Genomic DNA, 16,718 nt, shown 5'->3' with positions numbered 1-16,718 from the left:
TGAACACCAACATGTCAACCACACCATGGCACTGAGTCTTTTCTTAAACACCTCCAGGCTCGGTAACTCCACCACCTCCCTGGGCAGCCCATTCCAATGTCTAATCACCTTTTATGTGAAGAAATTCCTCCTAATGTCCAATCTAGACCTCCCCTGGTGCAGCTCGAGATTATAATCTTTTATTCTGTCGCTATCTGCCTGGGAGAAGAGGCCACTCCCCAGCTGGCTACTGCCTCCTTTCAGGGAATTGCCCTCTGGCTCTTTGTTTCGTGGGTGGGTGAGAATGAAAAATAAAACGTGCCGAGTCGTCACGGCGATTTAACGGTGGGAGAAGCACCGGCAGGGGAGGCGGGGCCCAGCTGTGGCGGGGTGGGCGAGGGGAATGAGCGAGATGAGATCACAGATCACAAGGTTTGGGTTGAAAAGGACCTCAAGGATAGTCTAGTTCCACCTACCTGCCATGGGCAGGGACATCTGCTAGACGCGATTACATTAGTTTTTGTGGTGATGAGTTTTCTTTCTCTTGCGGGCTTTACTTTCAGAAAAAAAAAAAAAAAAAAAAAAAAAAAAAAAAAAAAAAAAAAAAAAAAAAAAAGCCCAGCCTTCAAGGGGCTATAGAAGCATTTCGGTTGGAAAAGACCTTTGAACTCATCGAGTCAAACCCTTAACCCGGCACTGCCAAGCCCACTACTAAAACCTGTCACTAAGTGGTGCCACGTTTTATGTGTCTTTTGAATCCCTCCAGGGTTGGTGACTCCACCACTGTCCTGCGGAGCCTGTTCCTGGGCTTGACAACCCTTTTGGTGAAGAAATTTTTCATAATATCCAATCTAAACCTCCCCTGACACAGCTGGAGGCAAATTGCTCTTGTCCTATCACTTGTTGCTTGGGAGAAGAGACTGAGCTGCAGCCTAGATGCTGTAGAGCAGTACTCACATGTAGCCAAACCACGGGTGGGTTCTCAAAACCTTTCCAGATACTGATACGCAGCAAAACCCTGTGAAGGCTGCCATGAGGGAAATCTGTCCCAGCCAGACTCAGTACTGTGACAAAAAAAATGCAGCACCACTACTTCTCAGTCAGAAAAAACACTCTTCCCAGGCCATTCCACAGAGGAGTACATTTTTAACTTCTGCATTTACAGTACACTAATATAAGTGTGAACTCTCATACAAACAGAAGATAGAACACAGCAATAGTTATTTTTACTCTGAAGTAAAAATACAAAAAATAAGGAGAGTAAAAAGGAGGCAGCTGAATATGAGTGTTATAAACAAAAATCTAGCAGTTTCTGACAGTCAACTCATATTTTAGGGTGCTGATTAAAACTGTATTGCTTACATTATCCCTAAAGTGAAATACTCCATAAATATGTGGGTAAACTGCCACATACCAATCGTCTGCTATTGCAGTACACATATGTAAGCAATAAAGCAGGAAACACTTGCATTCATAGTATTGTGTATTTCACTAGTACATAAAACTTTTGTCTTTTCATAATATTTGTATGATATAGAGGGCGTTTCTTAAGTGCTTCAGCATATTCCTTATTGACTGTGAGATGACCACAGGGAACAAGGACTACTGAAATATCTTCTTACTAATTTATGCTGTGTGGATGCTGGTGAGAGCCAAAAACAACAGCAGTTTGATTTTTCCCAAGCTACTCAAAGGAAAACAGAAAGAAAATAATTAATAACAAAGTTTAGCACCCAGTGTTGTAGATAAGAGGAGTGTGCGAGGAACGTGATGTTTTGGTAAGAGCATGTTTACAAGAAGTGTTGCCTTCCTTAAACCACTGAACTTATTCTATTCTTGGTTCAGTGAACCAGTTTATAAAAATGTGCCTACTCCTGCAATGAATTGCTTCTGCTTTCTGGATGAAGCCTGTATTGCTGTATTTTTTCACCACTCCCTAGCCTTACAGGGACAATGCTGCATACTTAAACCATCTTCATACCCAGCACACAGGTTTATACATTCTCATTAACTACTATCCCCTGTCCTTTAACAGACACTCCCATTCTGTGCGTTTCCTCTATTCCTCCAAATGTCCACGAGAACAGGCTATAGTTTGAGCCTGTCTTTCAAGATGGGTGCTCAGGACAGGAGAAGCAGCATATTAAGTTCTTGGGCACCAACACCAGCTTGGTTTGTGTCATCATTACAGTCACTCAATTCCTTGTGAAACTCACTCTTTTTCAGCCCAGTTCATTCCTGATAGTTGCTCCTACTGTGGTGAGTATGTAGCACTCACCTTGGAATTTTCGTGGCTCTATTCAGAATTGTCCATTGCCAGGACTTGCCATATCAAAACCCAGCCATCACCCTCTCTTACAAGAGGATTTAACTTGCTTGATTGCAGCACGTTTCACATCCATGATTGACCAGTGTGATGGCCTCCATGGTCAGGTTCTCTCCTCGATCATGAGCCCATCTGTATGTTCAGTCTCTCCCTAATTGTTTCATGGGCCTAGTGAGCTATAAATAGCTCGTGCTTATGCTCCTAGACCAGGTCCACCTGAACTACTTTAATTTTGACTGTTTTGTCCACTTTTTCATAGTTTCCATGTTCTTCAATGATATGGCTTTTGGGCATGTGATCATGCACGTGGCATATCTCCAGAGCGATGTTTTCTGGCCATGCAGCCATGTCCTGGCACAATGCAGCAGCCTAGAGGGTTTAACCCTGTGCTGCCCATTGTCTTCTTCCACTGCTGTAGCCACTCCCACAGTGCATGACCTACCACCCAGGAGTCAGTGTAGAGAGAGAGTATGACCACTTTTCTCATTCAAGAGTCTCAAGGGCTCAATAGGGTAGCTTTCAATTCTGCAAATTGACTTGGCTTACCTTCTCCTTCAGTGGCTTCAATGAATTATCATGTGGGACTCCACCCAACAGCTTTCCACTTCCAAAGGTTTCCTACAACATGACAAGTTCCATCAGTAAATAAAGCATAATGTTTTCCATCTTTTGATAACTCATTACATGGTAGTGCCTCTTGGGCACAATCTGCTTCCTCAGGCAACGTTTCAAATTCTCTGCCTTCTGGCCAGTCCATGATATATTCCAGGATACCTGTGCAGTTGGATGGAACTTGTTCCTAAGCTTAGCAAAATAGGGACTCAGTGACTGAACAGACTCCATGATCCACACAGAACCTTGTAATTTATAATCTGCTGCAACTACAGCATGCTTCATATAAAGCTGCCCTTGTCTTGGGCCCATGTTGGGCACCAAAATGGGCTGTGGTGTGTTATATTGGCTGCACACCAGATGCCCACCCAGCAGCTGTATCACTCTCCCTCCTCAGCTGGAGGGATAGGAGAAAATTAAAATGGAATACCAGTACACAGCACAACCCTATGAGGGCTGCTCTGATGAAGATCAACTCCATTCCAGCCAGACTCAATAAAGTGTAAAGAGAACAACAAAGGCAAGTAGGGTCAGCAGCAGAGATATCTATTTTGATACCATTGAAAAGCACAATAACACTGAACAAATATTACTGGTCCTATGAACCAGGGTGTGTAATGTTCTGAATTAAGGATTTCTATAGACCTAAGGGCATAAATGCATTAATATATGGTCACTGATATTAAATTATTGAACATTTCCTGTGCTGAGAAAAGTTACAACCTCTTTAGTCTGACTGGCAGCAGGCAATTTCCAGCTGCCTTATTTTTGTTTTAAGTCTTGTAGTTTCTGGAAAAAAAAGTGATCTTGAATCTTCAAAGCCTGAGGGAACATCAAAACAGTAAGAAAAGAAGAAATGGAAACATTAAATACACATTACAAATGTCTACATGTCCTTGGGCCTATCTAAACACGGAAGCTCTTTTGTAATAAGGGAGAGTGTGAGCTGAAGCACATCAGCTATTCTGTACTACCTCCCCCCAGCAGGGACTTGTGGTTACTGCACTAAAAAAGAGAGAGAGAGAAAGAAAGGACAGCAGCACACATGAACCTCTTTAGGGAAAAAAGGCCAACTTCATTGAATGGACAGCCTGTATTTAAAGCATATTACATAGAGCTAGGACAGGACAGTAGCTCATTGGACAATTGGGAAAAACATCCATGGGACCGTACCTCAGGGTGTGTCCCACGGGAAAAACACCAGGTGTTAATCTTTATTATGAATTCCATTCTGTTTTTCACCATATTATCACCTTGGGAGACTTCCTCCCTAACTGAAGCCATAGTTAGCTTATCAGCCTGGGAATGGACCTGAGAGTCAGGAGAAATTCAGGCCTGAAAAAGAATTTTCAAGCTGTAATTCCTTAGCTCGCTAAATGTGTGTGTCCATAGGGACTCACTTATTTTATTCTGTTTTAGAAAGCTTAAATTCCACATAAAAGTGCCTGAGTTTAATGTTTCCCATAGCCATGGCCCTGTCTTTACTTGATGTGCTGGTCAGGCCCAAATCTGAGTTCAAATGTTCCTCTTCAGTCAGTACTTTGACTTGCTCTGGGTTCAGGCCATCCTGTGCACTCCCTGGATGGCTGCAGGTAGAATCATAGGATAATTTAAGTTGGAAATGACCTTTAAGATCATTAAGTCCAGCCATTAACCCAGTATTGCTGCAGCCACCTCTAAACCACCTCTACACAGCTTTTAAATATCTCCAGGAATGGTGCCTCCACCACTGCCCTGGGCAACCTGTTCCAATGCTTGACAATCTTTCTGGTGAAGAAATTTTTCCTAATATCAAACCTAAACCTCCCCTGACACAACTTGAGGCTATTTGCTCTTGTCCTGTCCCTTGTTACTTGGAGGAGGAAACTGCCCTGAATTGAGACCCTGATGTCTGCTCAGGCTAACGCAAAAAGCCTTGCTCTTGGCCACTCTCCTGTACCTATGCTTTAGTTCATTTTAGTAAAGGTGAAAAGTGGAAATTATATGTACAATTTGCATCTCACTCATTTTGCTGCCCTATGTTTACTATAAGTAATGAAGGCTTCAAACAGGAAATGTGGTCCAGGCTTGGATGCATATGAATAGTGCTTGGGGATAGTGGCAATGGAGAGAATGGATAGTTCTGTGCTTCTGCCATGACTGAATGACACAGATGGTTTTCCAGGGAAATGAGTATTTTAGCAACGAGTAGTGAATGTGCTGTGGGCTGACTGTACCTACAGCTCTGGGAATGCAAACACTTTAGCAGCAGGTTTGTCAATAAATACAATCTGCTCAGTATCACTAAATCCAAAGTATAGCAGAACCTACCTTACTGGAAGGTGTTGTTTTGCTGATAGAGTTGAGATAAAAATCACAACTAAATTATTTTTTTAATATTGTGACTGTGATCTGAAATTATAAAACTAAATTTATTCAGGCTGGTTCAATCCCAGTTTAAACCTAGAGAGTTAAAATGTTGTCATTAGCATTTTTTCTGGTGGCCAGTAAGAAATCTGCATGGAAGAGTGAGCTGTAAACAAGACTGCTTCTCTCACAGTTCAGACCACTATAGTGTCTGAGAAACACTTCGATTTCACGCTGCCTGCAAGGGAAGGAAACAAACCATGGCAGCAGCAGAGTTGGGATTCCTGGGGGCTGAGATGGGGGTTTGAGGCTGATTTCCTTATTCAGCACTCCAGTCATGAACAATGAGTGAATCCTTGCCCCAGCGTTTCTCCATGCAGAACCAAGAGTTCTTTCTTCTTGACTCCCAGTGTTCCATGAGTTTTGCCAAAGCAGAGTGTTTTGGGGATCTTTACTGCTGTCAGGTGTAGTTGAAATTGGATGAGGAGATTTCTGGGAGAGTAACAAGGCATCAGCATAATCTAAATAGCCTAATACCAGAAGGAGTTTCAATGTTAGTTAACTAATTCTTATGTGAACAGAGACATGACAGGAACAAACTCCACACACTGTTGTCCAACTTGGATTTATATTCTTCTGGTTTCTATTTTAAAGATCTATGTTTCCCTCTCTCTGGTTTATAAAATTTTGATAAGAAATTGAGCTTCAGAACTGGGACTCTCTACAGCTGGATTCATTCAAACCTTACATAACCGCAAAATTTGAGAAGATCAGATCATGAGCTCCTTCCTCCAGGACCTCACCTCAAGAGACCCTGAGTAGTGCCTAGGTCTGTCTCAGGGCTGTTTTTGGAGTCTGTAAGATGCAAAAAATGTACACAATCCCTGGGCTTTTAAGCCTCTTTTCCAAGCCCCCTGCAGACATGAAATTTATGCTCAACGGTGTAGGAGGACTAAAAGCCACACGCTGGTTTTTGCCTCTCCTGTCACATGCAGGAAGAAAGTCACACTTCCTCTGTCCCTCCCATTCAGCCCCTGCGGAGGAGCAGTGACCTGGGGCAGGACTTGGCTCTGGGAGCTCTCTGTCCTCTTCCCAGCCATCTCAAACTTCTGCCTCTCAAACTTGACTGCTGGTGAAGTTTGAACTTTTAAATTGCTGGCGTTGTATAGAGAAGAGAGAAAGGAAAGGAAAAGAAAGAAAGGGAAGTGTGGACACACACATTTAGAGAGCTAGGGAATTACAGCTTGAAAATTCTTTTTCAGGCCTGAATTTCTCCTGACTCTCAGGTCCATTCCCAGGCTGATAAGCTAACTATGGCTTCAGTTAGGGAGGAAGTCTCCCAAGGTGATAATATGGTGAAAAACAGAATGGAATTCATAATAAAGATTAACACCTGGTGTTTTTCCCGTGGGACACACCCTGAGGTACGGTCCCATGGATGTTTTTCCCAATTGTCCAATGAGCTACTGTCCTGTCCTAGCTCTATGTAATATGCTTTAAATACAGGCTGTCCATTCAATGAAGTTGGCCTTTTTTCCCTAAAGAGGTTCATGTGTGCTGCTGTCCTTTCTTTCTCTCTTTTTTAGTGCAGTAACCACAGGGAAGGAAAACCAATCTGGAGTTAAGTCACTGTTGCAAAAACTGCTGGGAGGCAGAAAGGCAGAACTCTCGTGGCTCCCATTGCAGCAGCTGGTTGCTGCTTCTGCCCTTAGGCTCCTTGTATTGTTTGCAGGTGTATGGCTGTCAATGACAACATATTTGAGACGATTTTTGATTTGTTTCTGAAATAGTTCTCTGTGAAAGAGTTTCTTTTTGGTGAAGAAGCTGTTCTGGTTCCGTCTACTGAGCAATTGACCAAGGTTCATGGAAGTCTCCTTTGCCGGACTTCTCTGTTTAACATTAAAATTCTTTTTTTTTTAAGGGAAAACAGAATAGATACTACAATATGATGCAATTGGTGTAATATAATTACTCCAGCCTGTCCTGGTTTGATCTGTTACTTCCTTTGTAGATTTATGAGAAGGGTTTTCAAAAGCAGGAACTGAATATGGTATCTCATACAAATTCAGGATCAAGGCTCAGGCTTGGAAGATTAGTCATGGTTTATGGGGGAAGGGCTCAGTTTTGGCTTTGGGACAGTCCCAGGACAAACCTTGCTTATTTTCCAGAACCGTACCTCTGTTTCTGTGTGTGTGTGTGTGTGTGTGTGTGTGTGTACACTGAGCAGTTCTGATACAGACAGTCACTGCTGGCATTAGCACACACTTATGGAAGTGTAATTGTCACTTGAGGAAATGGCATGGTTAGCCCTTCTCCAAACATTTCAGAGGGTTTGGATTGACAGATGACCAGTGTATTCATCCATTGTTTCCATCACCTTGGCATTCGTTCCAGGGGCCTGTTTGTGGGGGGTGATAAGGCAAGGTGTGATGCAGGTGCTGGAGCTGTTTTGGAAACATCAGAGATTGCAGCTTGGAGAATCCTTGGTCAGGACCAGGAGAGCCATTTCCTGCCCTTACACTCATCATTTTAACCATAGACCCAATAAAACCTGCAGAAGCAAGAAAGCTAAATTCATTGGCCTAATAAAATTATACAAGTTGTGGACCAAAGCAGATTCACAATGTTTCCGTTCATGCCAAGGAAAAGGAGCATACCTGGCTTGGGGAAAAAGGATTTGGTGAGAGTGGGGGGAGCGGGGGGGGGGGGGGGGGAGGGGGCGGAGCTGATGGGGGCTTTGCCATGGCAACAGAGGAAGGAGATTGCAGCTCAGCCTCCAAAAAATGTAACACTGCCAATGGAAATCAGTCTTGTATTAAAATCAATTTAAAGCACTCCTGGAAATTACAGTCCATCAGGCATTAGTTTCATATCAAATAAATAAATGGGAACAAAAAATAACAATAGAAATGAGACACTTGGCTAAGCAGGAATAAATAGGGACAAAGCTGCAGATGCTTATAAAGGAAAATGTTCCATTTCAGTTTCTTAAGTGTGTCAGTGAAATGGAAGATAAGGGCAAGCCAGCACATACCTTTTATCTAGAGTTGCAAAAAAACCCTCCAAACAAACCAGAAAAAGGCTTGGACAAATCAGCTTAGGCATTTGTGAGATGCCATCAAGGCATCTCACTGTGTTACTAAGTATTCACAAGCCTCTGTGAAAAGCTGATCCTGAAAGGGAGAAACAGAATTAGATGCAAACAGTAGAGTTATAAGTACTTAGAGACTGAAATGCTTGTTTGCAATACCTTGCTGATAGAATGAGCACCAAGTCAATGCCATTGAAATACAGTGGTTTCAAAATTGTCCAAGAGGTGAATTTTTTAATGTGGAACTAATTTTTTTAATGCAGGACTAATTTTTTACAGGCAAACTAAAATAAACCAAATACAGATAATTGAATTTAGCACAAGCACTAAGAATGTAACCAAACCTGGGGTGTTCACAGACGTACTTGAGAGCCTCTAGAGACAGATGGGAGGCTGGTCATAGTGGGGGAAGGAGCCTGAGCTGGTGTTGCAGCATCTACTATCAGATGGGGTGGCTCTCACCGTACACAACCTGCCTTCGCCACTTGTCCTTTTGCCTGTTTTTATGGGAAATGCTGCATCTAACAATGTGCCACAGAACTAATAAATAAACAAATGAATAATTTTGTTTATTAATTATGACTGGGAACTGGCAGACTGAGCTCTCCAAGTCTGCAGCACAACTCTGCTGCTTAAAAGACATCACAGAAGCCACACACTGGGAATGATCTAACCAGAGGAAAAACTCAAATGGAAGTTCATGCTTTATTAAACACTAGAGAACCCACATGAGAGAGAATCTTTACGTGAAGAGTGGATTTTCCAGTGTCTAATAGCCACTGACTCCCATTCAAATTTTTTTCCCGGGGTTTCATTCATTCATTCTCTTGCCTCTTTTTTTTTTTTTTTTTCTTCCCCAGCCTAATAACCTGCTCTCACAAAATTTCTAAGTAAGACATTTACTTCTTTGAAAATTAGGTGGGCAGTGGGCTCAAGAATTACTGGGGAGGGGAGTGGATGGATGGAGTGTGATCTTATGGGAAAACTTTGAAAATCAGATCCCATCAGCCTGGCAGAGTCAGGAGATGCTGCTGTGCTGAGTGTGCAGATGAGAGAGCTGAGCATGGTATTTTTAGAAAGTCAGCCAAGCAGACAGTGACACATTCCTTTCTGTGCTCTTCCCTTCTTTTTACAGAAGCCATCATCATCCCAAAGGTGAGAATGGGTGTACCAAGCATCAGCTGTAAAATAGTTTCACTAAGTAGCATTGCTGGGGAGGTGAAGTTTTGTTATTCACCCCATTGCCTAGGAGGCAAAAAAATGTCAAAGGTTGGACATGTTTCAGGGCACAAGAATGCTGAACACAAGACAGTACCCTGTGCTCCATAGGCAGCTGGCACAAGAATGCTCTGGCTGCTGCTGAAAGCCCTGTGGCCAAATTTCATGCACATTTCCAAAGCGATCAACACAGACATGTTAACAGCACAAGCCAGTGTACATGCTTTGCTCTCAGCAAGCATGGGTTTATTTCACATTTCTTTGTGATCAGCTAAAATTAAAATGTTTATTAGCTGTCCGTTGTTATTACCTTCGCAGCTACGAATTGGCCTTTGCATTACAATCAGTTTCTTTGGCTGCTATTGTTTTTTGGTGTTAAGGTTGTGCAGGCTGAAAGAGTGTGCAGGCAGTGACAGAGCCATTTGCTGAAAAGCCATTTGCTGTGTTTTCCAACTACACCGTCATGCCTATCCCCTCTTCCCCTGGGTTTCATCATCCCTACGCCCTTAAACATCAGAGCACAACTGCAGTCCTGTTTTTTGCAAGAATTACCTTTCTGTGAATAAAATTAATCAGCAAAAATGGAAAGGGAGTGAATCCCTCATGAATCCCCACTTCTGACAGCTTTTTTTCTCCGATGAATGCAAGTGTGGAATTTAGTATGCAAGTACACACACCATCTTAGTGATGGATGAGCCTTCCATTCCTCACACAGTGGTGGGGTTGGTGTTACAGAGCAATGCAGTCATAGGCACTAGGCTCTGCAGTGTCATGAAAAGACAGTCTTTTTCTGCACACAGCATAAGATGCACCAGAGAAGGTGATGGTAGTTTCTGTGTCCCCTCTTTCATCCCCAGGAAAGCCACAGTGTCCCTGCATTGGGAGAACACAAAATCCCACTCAAGAACTGATAGTGGCAGCATTGCCACAGCAGGGCTACCTGTGAATTGAGCTCATGAAAGAAATGGCATCACTTTCTTCTTCAGGCAGCAGCTGAGAAGGGCATGGGGCTGTGAGGGCTGCAGAGGCTGCCAGGCAGCCAGAGTGTTAATTGCAAACACCATCAGTTGGGCCATCCTTCACCAGGGTGCCACCCACCCCTGGAGGTCGTGGGTTTGGAGTGGGGGGCAATTGGCCAACATCAGACCAGGATTAGCTGTGATAGGTGCTGTGTTCCTGAGTCGATGGATATCTCCGAGTCTGGGCCCAGGAACACCATCTGCCATGGGGTGTCTGGGGAACCAGCCAGCAACCACAGAAGTGCCAGTGCCAGAGTGTAAAAACAACTACATTAACAGTAGTACATGGACAGTTTTCTGCCTGCTTCAGAAGGTAAAACACGGCAGAAGACTGCAAAAACAGGGACTGCAAAGATTCTTGCATGCAAAACTGTCATGGAGTGGACAGCTGTGGTACAGCTTGGGGCCCTTCCACCTTAAAGCTTCTGGGTGTTGGCAGGTTCCCACCCTATGGCTGGTGCACCCACATTCAGAGCAGCCCTGTGTCTGGGCACAGTCAGATACTGCTGGTTATCTCCCTGGGGCAAGGAACCCAAGACACTGCAGGGGAGATATATGTACGAGGACATTTCCAGCTCATGCAGTACTCGCATATCTGTCTTGCTATGTGCCAGAACTCTATGACTGCAGCACTGGCACTGCTGGTGTTGAGGAGCTGCAGAGTGGGTGTCACCAGTCCCATCCAAGTTCTGCAGTAGTGGCCACTTCTAACAAACCAAAACTGATAATCAATATTGCAATGAATCCCACAGACAACATGGGAACTGGTATGAGTGAACCTGGCTGTAGTCATCCATCACTGACCTGATAAGGGAACAAGAGAAAAATTGTTACAAGTGGCTGCACCTCATTTATCTTAAGCGACCCTTAACACCCTGACCCTAGGAGCCACAACACGGGCTCAGACCTGCAAGATACCAAGAGCATGAGAGCACGTTTCCCATAGCAATAAAAGCAGTTGAAAACTGAAGTCACCATGGCTGGTGTTTTCCATCATCCCTGTTACAGCACAAGCTGCTGGTGGTGGTGGTCACACTGCTCCCAGGCAGCTCTGCGTGAGAAGAGGTGACAGGGAAAACAGGCTGCTCCTGTCCCTTCCCCAGTCAGCACAGGGAGCTGCTGGAGTGGGCACAGCCTCCAAGGTTTTGGTGTATACAAGCATAGCAAAGCAGGCACTGGGCAGCCAGGCAGACACAGAAATGGAAACTCTGGTCTTTTCACAAGAACAGAGCAGCTCCAGGCCGGTCCCCACATGCCTCTGTGTCCCAGTGTAAGAGACAGATGTCTTCTGCTTCTCGAGAATATATACATAGATGTGTCCTCAAGCTATATATAACACACATTATAAAGATAAAAATCTTTTATACAGATAGAGGTCTGCTTGCTTTTCAGTTCCAGTATGTGCTGCTTCACAGGCAGCCCCTCAGGGCTGGGAGTCTTTCAGATGGGTTGTGAATTGAAGAAGCAGCTCGTAAGGACAGCATGAGACATGGGGAGGACGAGGTAAGCCCTGCCTGATGGTTGACCTTGAGCTCTGTCCTGTGTGTCTAACTTGGTGTCACAAACAACTATACATACCAGAAATTCTGGCTTTGATAAATCCAAGAGTCAGGTTGCTCAGCCTTGGTAGAAGCAGACTGGACATAATGGACCTTGGTAGTGGAGCAGGCAACTGCAGCAGTGATTCTACATTCAATTTAACATCAGCCAAAACAGCACGCCGACTGATTTAATTACCAAGCAGCTGATGAAAACATGCCCTTTTATGAGAAACAATCCAGGTGAATTGCCTTAGCTTGAGGGCCTGAGTCCTAGATTTCCCCCCAGCTTTGCCCATGGCTCCACGAGTTACTGCTGGACTTGTTTCCATCTGCTGTGGGCACACGTGGGTGTGCAGGGAGCAAGAGAAATACAGTTGAACTTCATCCACTTCAGTACCATCATCAACAAAATGTGGTTTGTGATAACAGCATTTTGTTTATTTTTCTAAGAAATGCCATCTTCAGCACTGAGACGTAAGATCTATTTGGACACTTCCATGAAAATGATTCCAAACAACATCTTGAGATCGACCACTTCCCTCTGAAAGGTTTCACTACTTAAGATGGAAGATCAGCATTTAAGGTGGCAGTGGAAGCTGTTCCCCTTCTCTGCCTTGGTAGCAGAGAAGGTTGGATTTGGGCTTACCTGCACCTGCAGGTTTGGCTGCAAAGACAAGAGAGAGATACTGGCCTAAAGAAATCCACTGGCTCTCTCTCCCCTCTGGCTTTGCCTTATGATGCTTTCTGAGGTTTGTGTCACCGATGGAGTGACACACTTCACCTGTAAGAGAGAAGTAGCAATATGGCAAGGTATGCTTGATTACTTACTGCAGAGAGGACAGGTCAGCCACAGGCATCAGGGAGACTCTCCTGTTGAGACACAAGATTCAAGAAGGACCCCTTGCATTGTAAACTCATTTCTCAGGGGAGTCTTTGTGCAGCTGTATCCAGACATAGACACAGACAGACTTGGTCAATGGTTTATATCTGAAGGACTGTAAGTGCCCAACCAATTTTTTGCATCACTTAGCTAAGATTTCAAAGTTTCAGCACACTTATTCCTAATTCACTTCATCTGATATGACAAGGATTCTCTCAGCCTTGAGGAGTAGGTGCTCCAAATCAAGGGCAGCTCTAGTCCTGCAGCCTGTTGTGATGCAGGAGAGCTCAACAGGCATTGGGCTGCCTACTGTTTATGGAGTAAGATGACTAACTTACGGTCATATTTACATACCAGCTATATTTTGGTTGGCACATGCTCAAGCAGCCCTCAGCTATTGAGCAAGACTAATGGCCCCTAGCTATTGCTGTTATCTGTCTTCCCAGAGTCCAAAACCATCCACCACTGGTGGCTGTCCTTAAGCAGAAAGTGGGGGAGCTCATCACCATAGCTGGTTATTAAAAAAAGCAATCACAGCACAAAATATATTCTACGACTACTGAAAGTCTTTGCCAGCACCAAGCACTTTCTTTCACCTAAGTAGTTTTCTTTTTCTCTCCCCTCTGCTTGGGGTGATGGCCACACATGATGTGAACAGCAGATAAGGATTATCTATAGACCTTTTGAAGAACAAATATTTGCATGATTTACAAGTCAAAATAAAAGGTGATGTTTTGGGATATGGAAGTTGTGTTCTCCTGAGCTCCTACCTGCTTAGCCACAGACATTTTTGGACACCTCGTGCCCACCCTAAAGCTGTTGCCAACCTCCCACCAAAGTGGGATTGAATGCACTGGGGGCTCCTGGGCTGTAATTTCCCAGGAGAAGCAGCAGATACACATTGGGCACAGCAGGGTTGGGTTTGCATTTTGCTCAGCACTGTCTCACCCTCACTGGGTTTCCCCTGTCTGCCCTGCCCTTAGTCCTTTGTACTGGGAGGTTGGTGGGAAAGGGAAGTGAACACCTCCCCGGGGAAGTGGCCAAATCACAATTTTACAAACAGGTTGCTCAGCCCTGGGCTGGAGTTACTGATCCCATCTGACACTGACCCCTGCTCTGCAGCACCAGGAAGACTTTGAGTCAATGTTTTCCAAGCAGAGGACTCTGCTTGGCTGCAGTGCAAGTGTCAGAGTTATCAGAGAAATCTCGTTTTTAAGTATTTTCTGACCATTGAGTATTAAAAAGTTGTTGAGAAAGCACATCCCACCAGCTGCCTAGGTACAGTACTTGTAGCAAGGCTTCTGCTGGAATATGATTTTTTTCTGCCTCCTCCTGAGGCTGCAGGTTTCCCTCCCCCCAGGTACAAGATAGGAACTTTTCCCCAGGGTGTAAGCAGCTGGGTGTGTTCTCCTCTAGATCCACAGAGCAAAAGGAGCTTGCACAGAGCTTCTACACAGAGCAAAGCCAATTCCCCATGCCGGAGGCTGGTGGGCACAGAGCTGTTCCCACAGCCAGGCATGGGGTCCATGCTCAGCCTTTTCCTGGCAGAAGGATCTTGGGAGTTTCCTTATGCCACAGAGCTCCTTGAACCTGCTGCTTCCCTGGGAAGCAGATCATAGACAGCCATAGCAAAAGTAATCCAGATAAATGCAAGATGCATTTCAGAACTGTTTTTCCTTTCTGAGTGTACACTTTGGATACAGGCTGGGACACACCTGATTTTCAGTCTGTAGAGAGTATTTTCTGTATCTGTTTTGGAGCAGCCTGGGGACCTGCCAGCCCGAGTCAGACTCTGCTCTCTGTGACACCAAAGAGGCCATGAGGGTGAGTCTGTCTCCTCAGGGGAAGCACAAATGAGAGAGCTAGAGTGGTGGAAGAGCAAAATCACTGATATAGAATAATGTAGTGCAGGTACAGTTCTAAACAGAAACATGGACAATGCTCTCAGGCACATGGTGTGACTATTGGGGATGGTCCTGTGCAGGGACAGGAGTTTGACTAAATGATCCTTGTGGGTCCCTTCCCACTTAGATTATTCTGTGATTCTATGATCTCTTTCTAGAAAAGATACAGACTTTGTATTAGCCTGTATAAATGAGGTTTGAGGTTTTCTACCTACTCAAACTTTTCTATGCAGTGTCTCATCTGCAGGATGGAAATAAACGTCATGGATACAGCTGGTCTTCTCCCCCAGCTCCTGCATATCTGTTTCCTCTTTCTCACCTCCTCCCAGTACAGACCAGCCACTTTATGTGCTCCTCCCTCTGTTTTTTCCAGTGAACTGTGGTCAGCAGTTAGCAAGAGCTCTTTAGGAGGATCAACGTTACATTGCCAATGGAAAAGGACGGCGTTTTCACTTAGACATCTCTGTTTTTGCAGCCACAAATGTACAGGTAACCAAAACTGATGGAGTAACACCAAAACATCCTTTCCTCCCAGCTTGATCCACGGAGGCTGGAGATAAAAAAATACATTCAAGCATTTTTTGAGCCAGTCCAATCCAGCTGTGGATTGCAGAAAGATTAATGGTGTGGTCACTGGTAAGACGAGCACAGAGAGATAGGCAGGCCTGCAGTAGAAAAGAATCTATTTGTTGAGCCTTGGGTATCATTTAAAAGCCAGAGCTGTTTAGAGAAAAGTCTGAAGAGGTGTATGGATGGTAAAGTATGTGATTTGTTTATTTTTTGTTTTGTTTTGTTTTTGTTATTTTTTGCCTCCCCCTATATATAAACAGGGAAGAAAGAATTACTGACATTTCTGGTTATTCCGAATTTTAATTTAGAGCAAAAGTCAGATTCTGGGTGAGCTGATTGTGGAAATCCATCTTTATTCTTTCTCCCTGTCATTTTGTCTTTATATGTCATGTAAGTTCACTCTTGAGCAGTCTCTGGTGTGTTGCTCAGCTTTGCCTGGGAAGAGGCAGAGCCTCCCCCACCCCTGCCACTGTCCTCTGCACGAGCACCTTCTTTGTGCTGACCAGGCAGAACAGGACGGATTTCCTTAGGTGCCATTTCCTGATGATTTCTGACTAACTGTGGAGGAAGTTAAACCAAAGAAATGATGAATCTTCTATTTTTTATTTTAAAAACACTTTAAAAAGACATCTCTTATTTTGAACTTTAAACAGACTGCCTTGCTGTCCTGCTGCCTGCCTCATCTTCATGGATGAAATTTACACCAAAAGCTACATAAATTTTCTTCTGGGAAGCCCTTATCATTTGGGGGGAACTTCATTTGCCAGTGTCAGTACATTGGGCTTGCTCAGTGCTTTGAAATAAATTGTTCATAGTCTGAATGAACATACCCTAAGATGTGACTGGCTGAGTCACCTGCTCCTATGGCCAAGGGCAAATCTCTCAACCTCTGGATTTTTGGGGCCTCAAGGGTCCTGGGCACAGCCCTGTGGATGTGAGGTTGCTTGACAGGAGAAGCAGCAGGAGCAGGAGGCAGGAGAGGGTTAGTCTGTCCCTGTAGCCCTCCTGGGGCTGCCTGTACCTGGGCACAGCTGTGCTGGGGTTAACCAGTCCCTGGTTGGGCATGTCCTAAGGCAGTTCAGGTTTGAAGGGGAACAGCCCAGTGTCTCAAACTCGGGCTGTTTACAGGGATCTCAGCTGGATACCACTGTGTGGGGGCACCTAAGCCCTGCTTGGACTCCTGGACACTTTGTCTCCCTTTGCCTGATAAGCCTGGCTGCTTCCTGAAAGCT

General features: G+C 44.5%; 1 protein-coding gene across 4 annotated transcripts in view; it reads right to left on the bottom strand.

The window, feature by feature from the left end:
• Positions 1-1,444: 1,444 nt before the first annotated feature.
• GAB3 (GRB2 associated binding protein 3) overlaps positions 1,445-16,718 on the bottom strand; it is an 84,910-nt gene continuing 69,636 nt past the window's right edge. The window contains exons 10-12 of one of the 4 annotated variants that reach the window (XR_015806790.1): positions 8,298-12,913; positions 2,852-2,923; positions 1,445-1,663 (exon numbers count right to left, since the gene is read on the bottom strand). Coding sequence is in view for 3 of the 4 variants with exons in the window: in XM_088173269.1 (XP_088029395.1) it covers positions 15,128-15,466 (339 nt within the window). In the remaining variant the exon portion in view is untranslated. The other 3 variants (XM_088173269.1, XM_088173266.1, XM_088173265.1) reach the window with 3 other exon arrangements.

This window comes from Sturnus vulgaris, chromosome 14, assembly GCF_052056855.1.
Source record: "Sturnus vulgaris isolate bStuVul1 chromosome 14, bStuVul1.hap1, whole genome shotgun sequence".
NCBI classification, from domain to species: Eukaryota; Metazoa; Chordata; class Aves; order Passeriformes; family Sturnidae; genus Sturnus; species Sturnus vulgaris.
The sequence above is the reverse complement of the archived record's forward strand: the minus strand, read 5'-3'. Positions and strand labels throughout refer to the sequence as shown.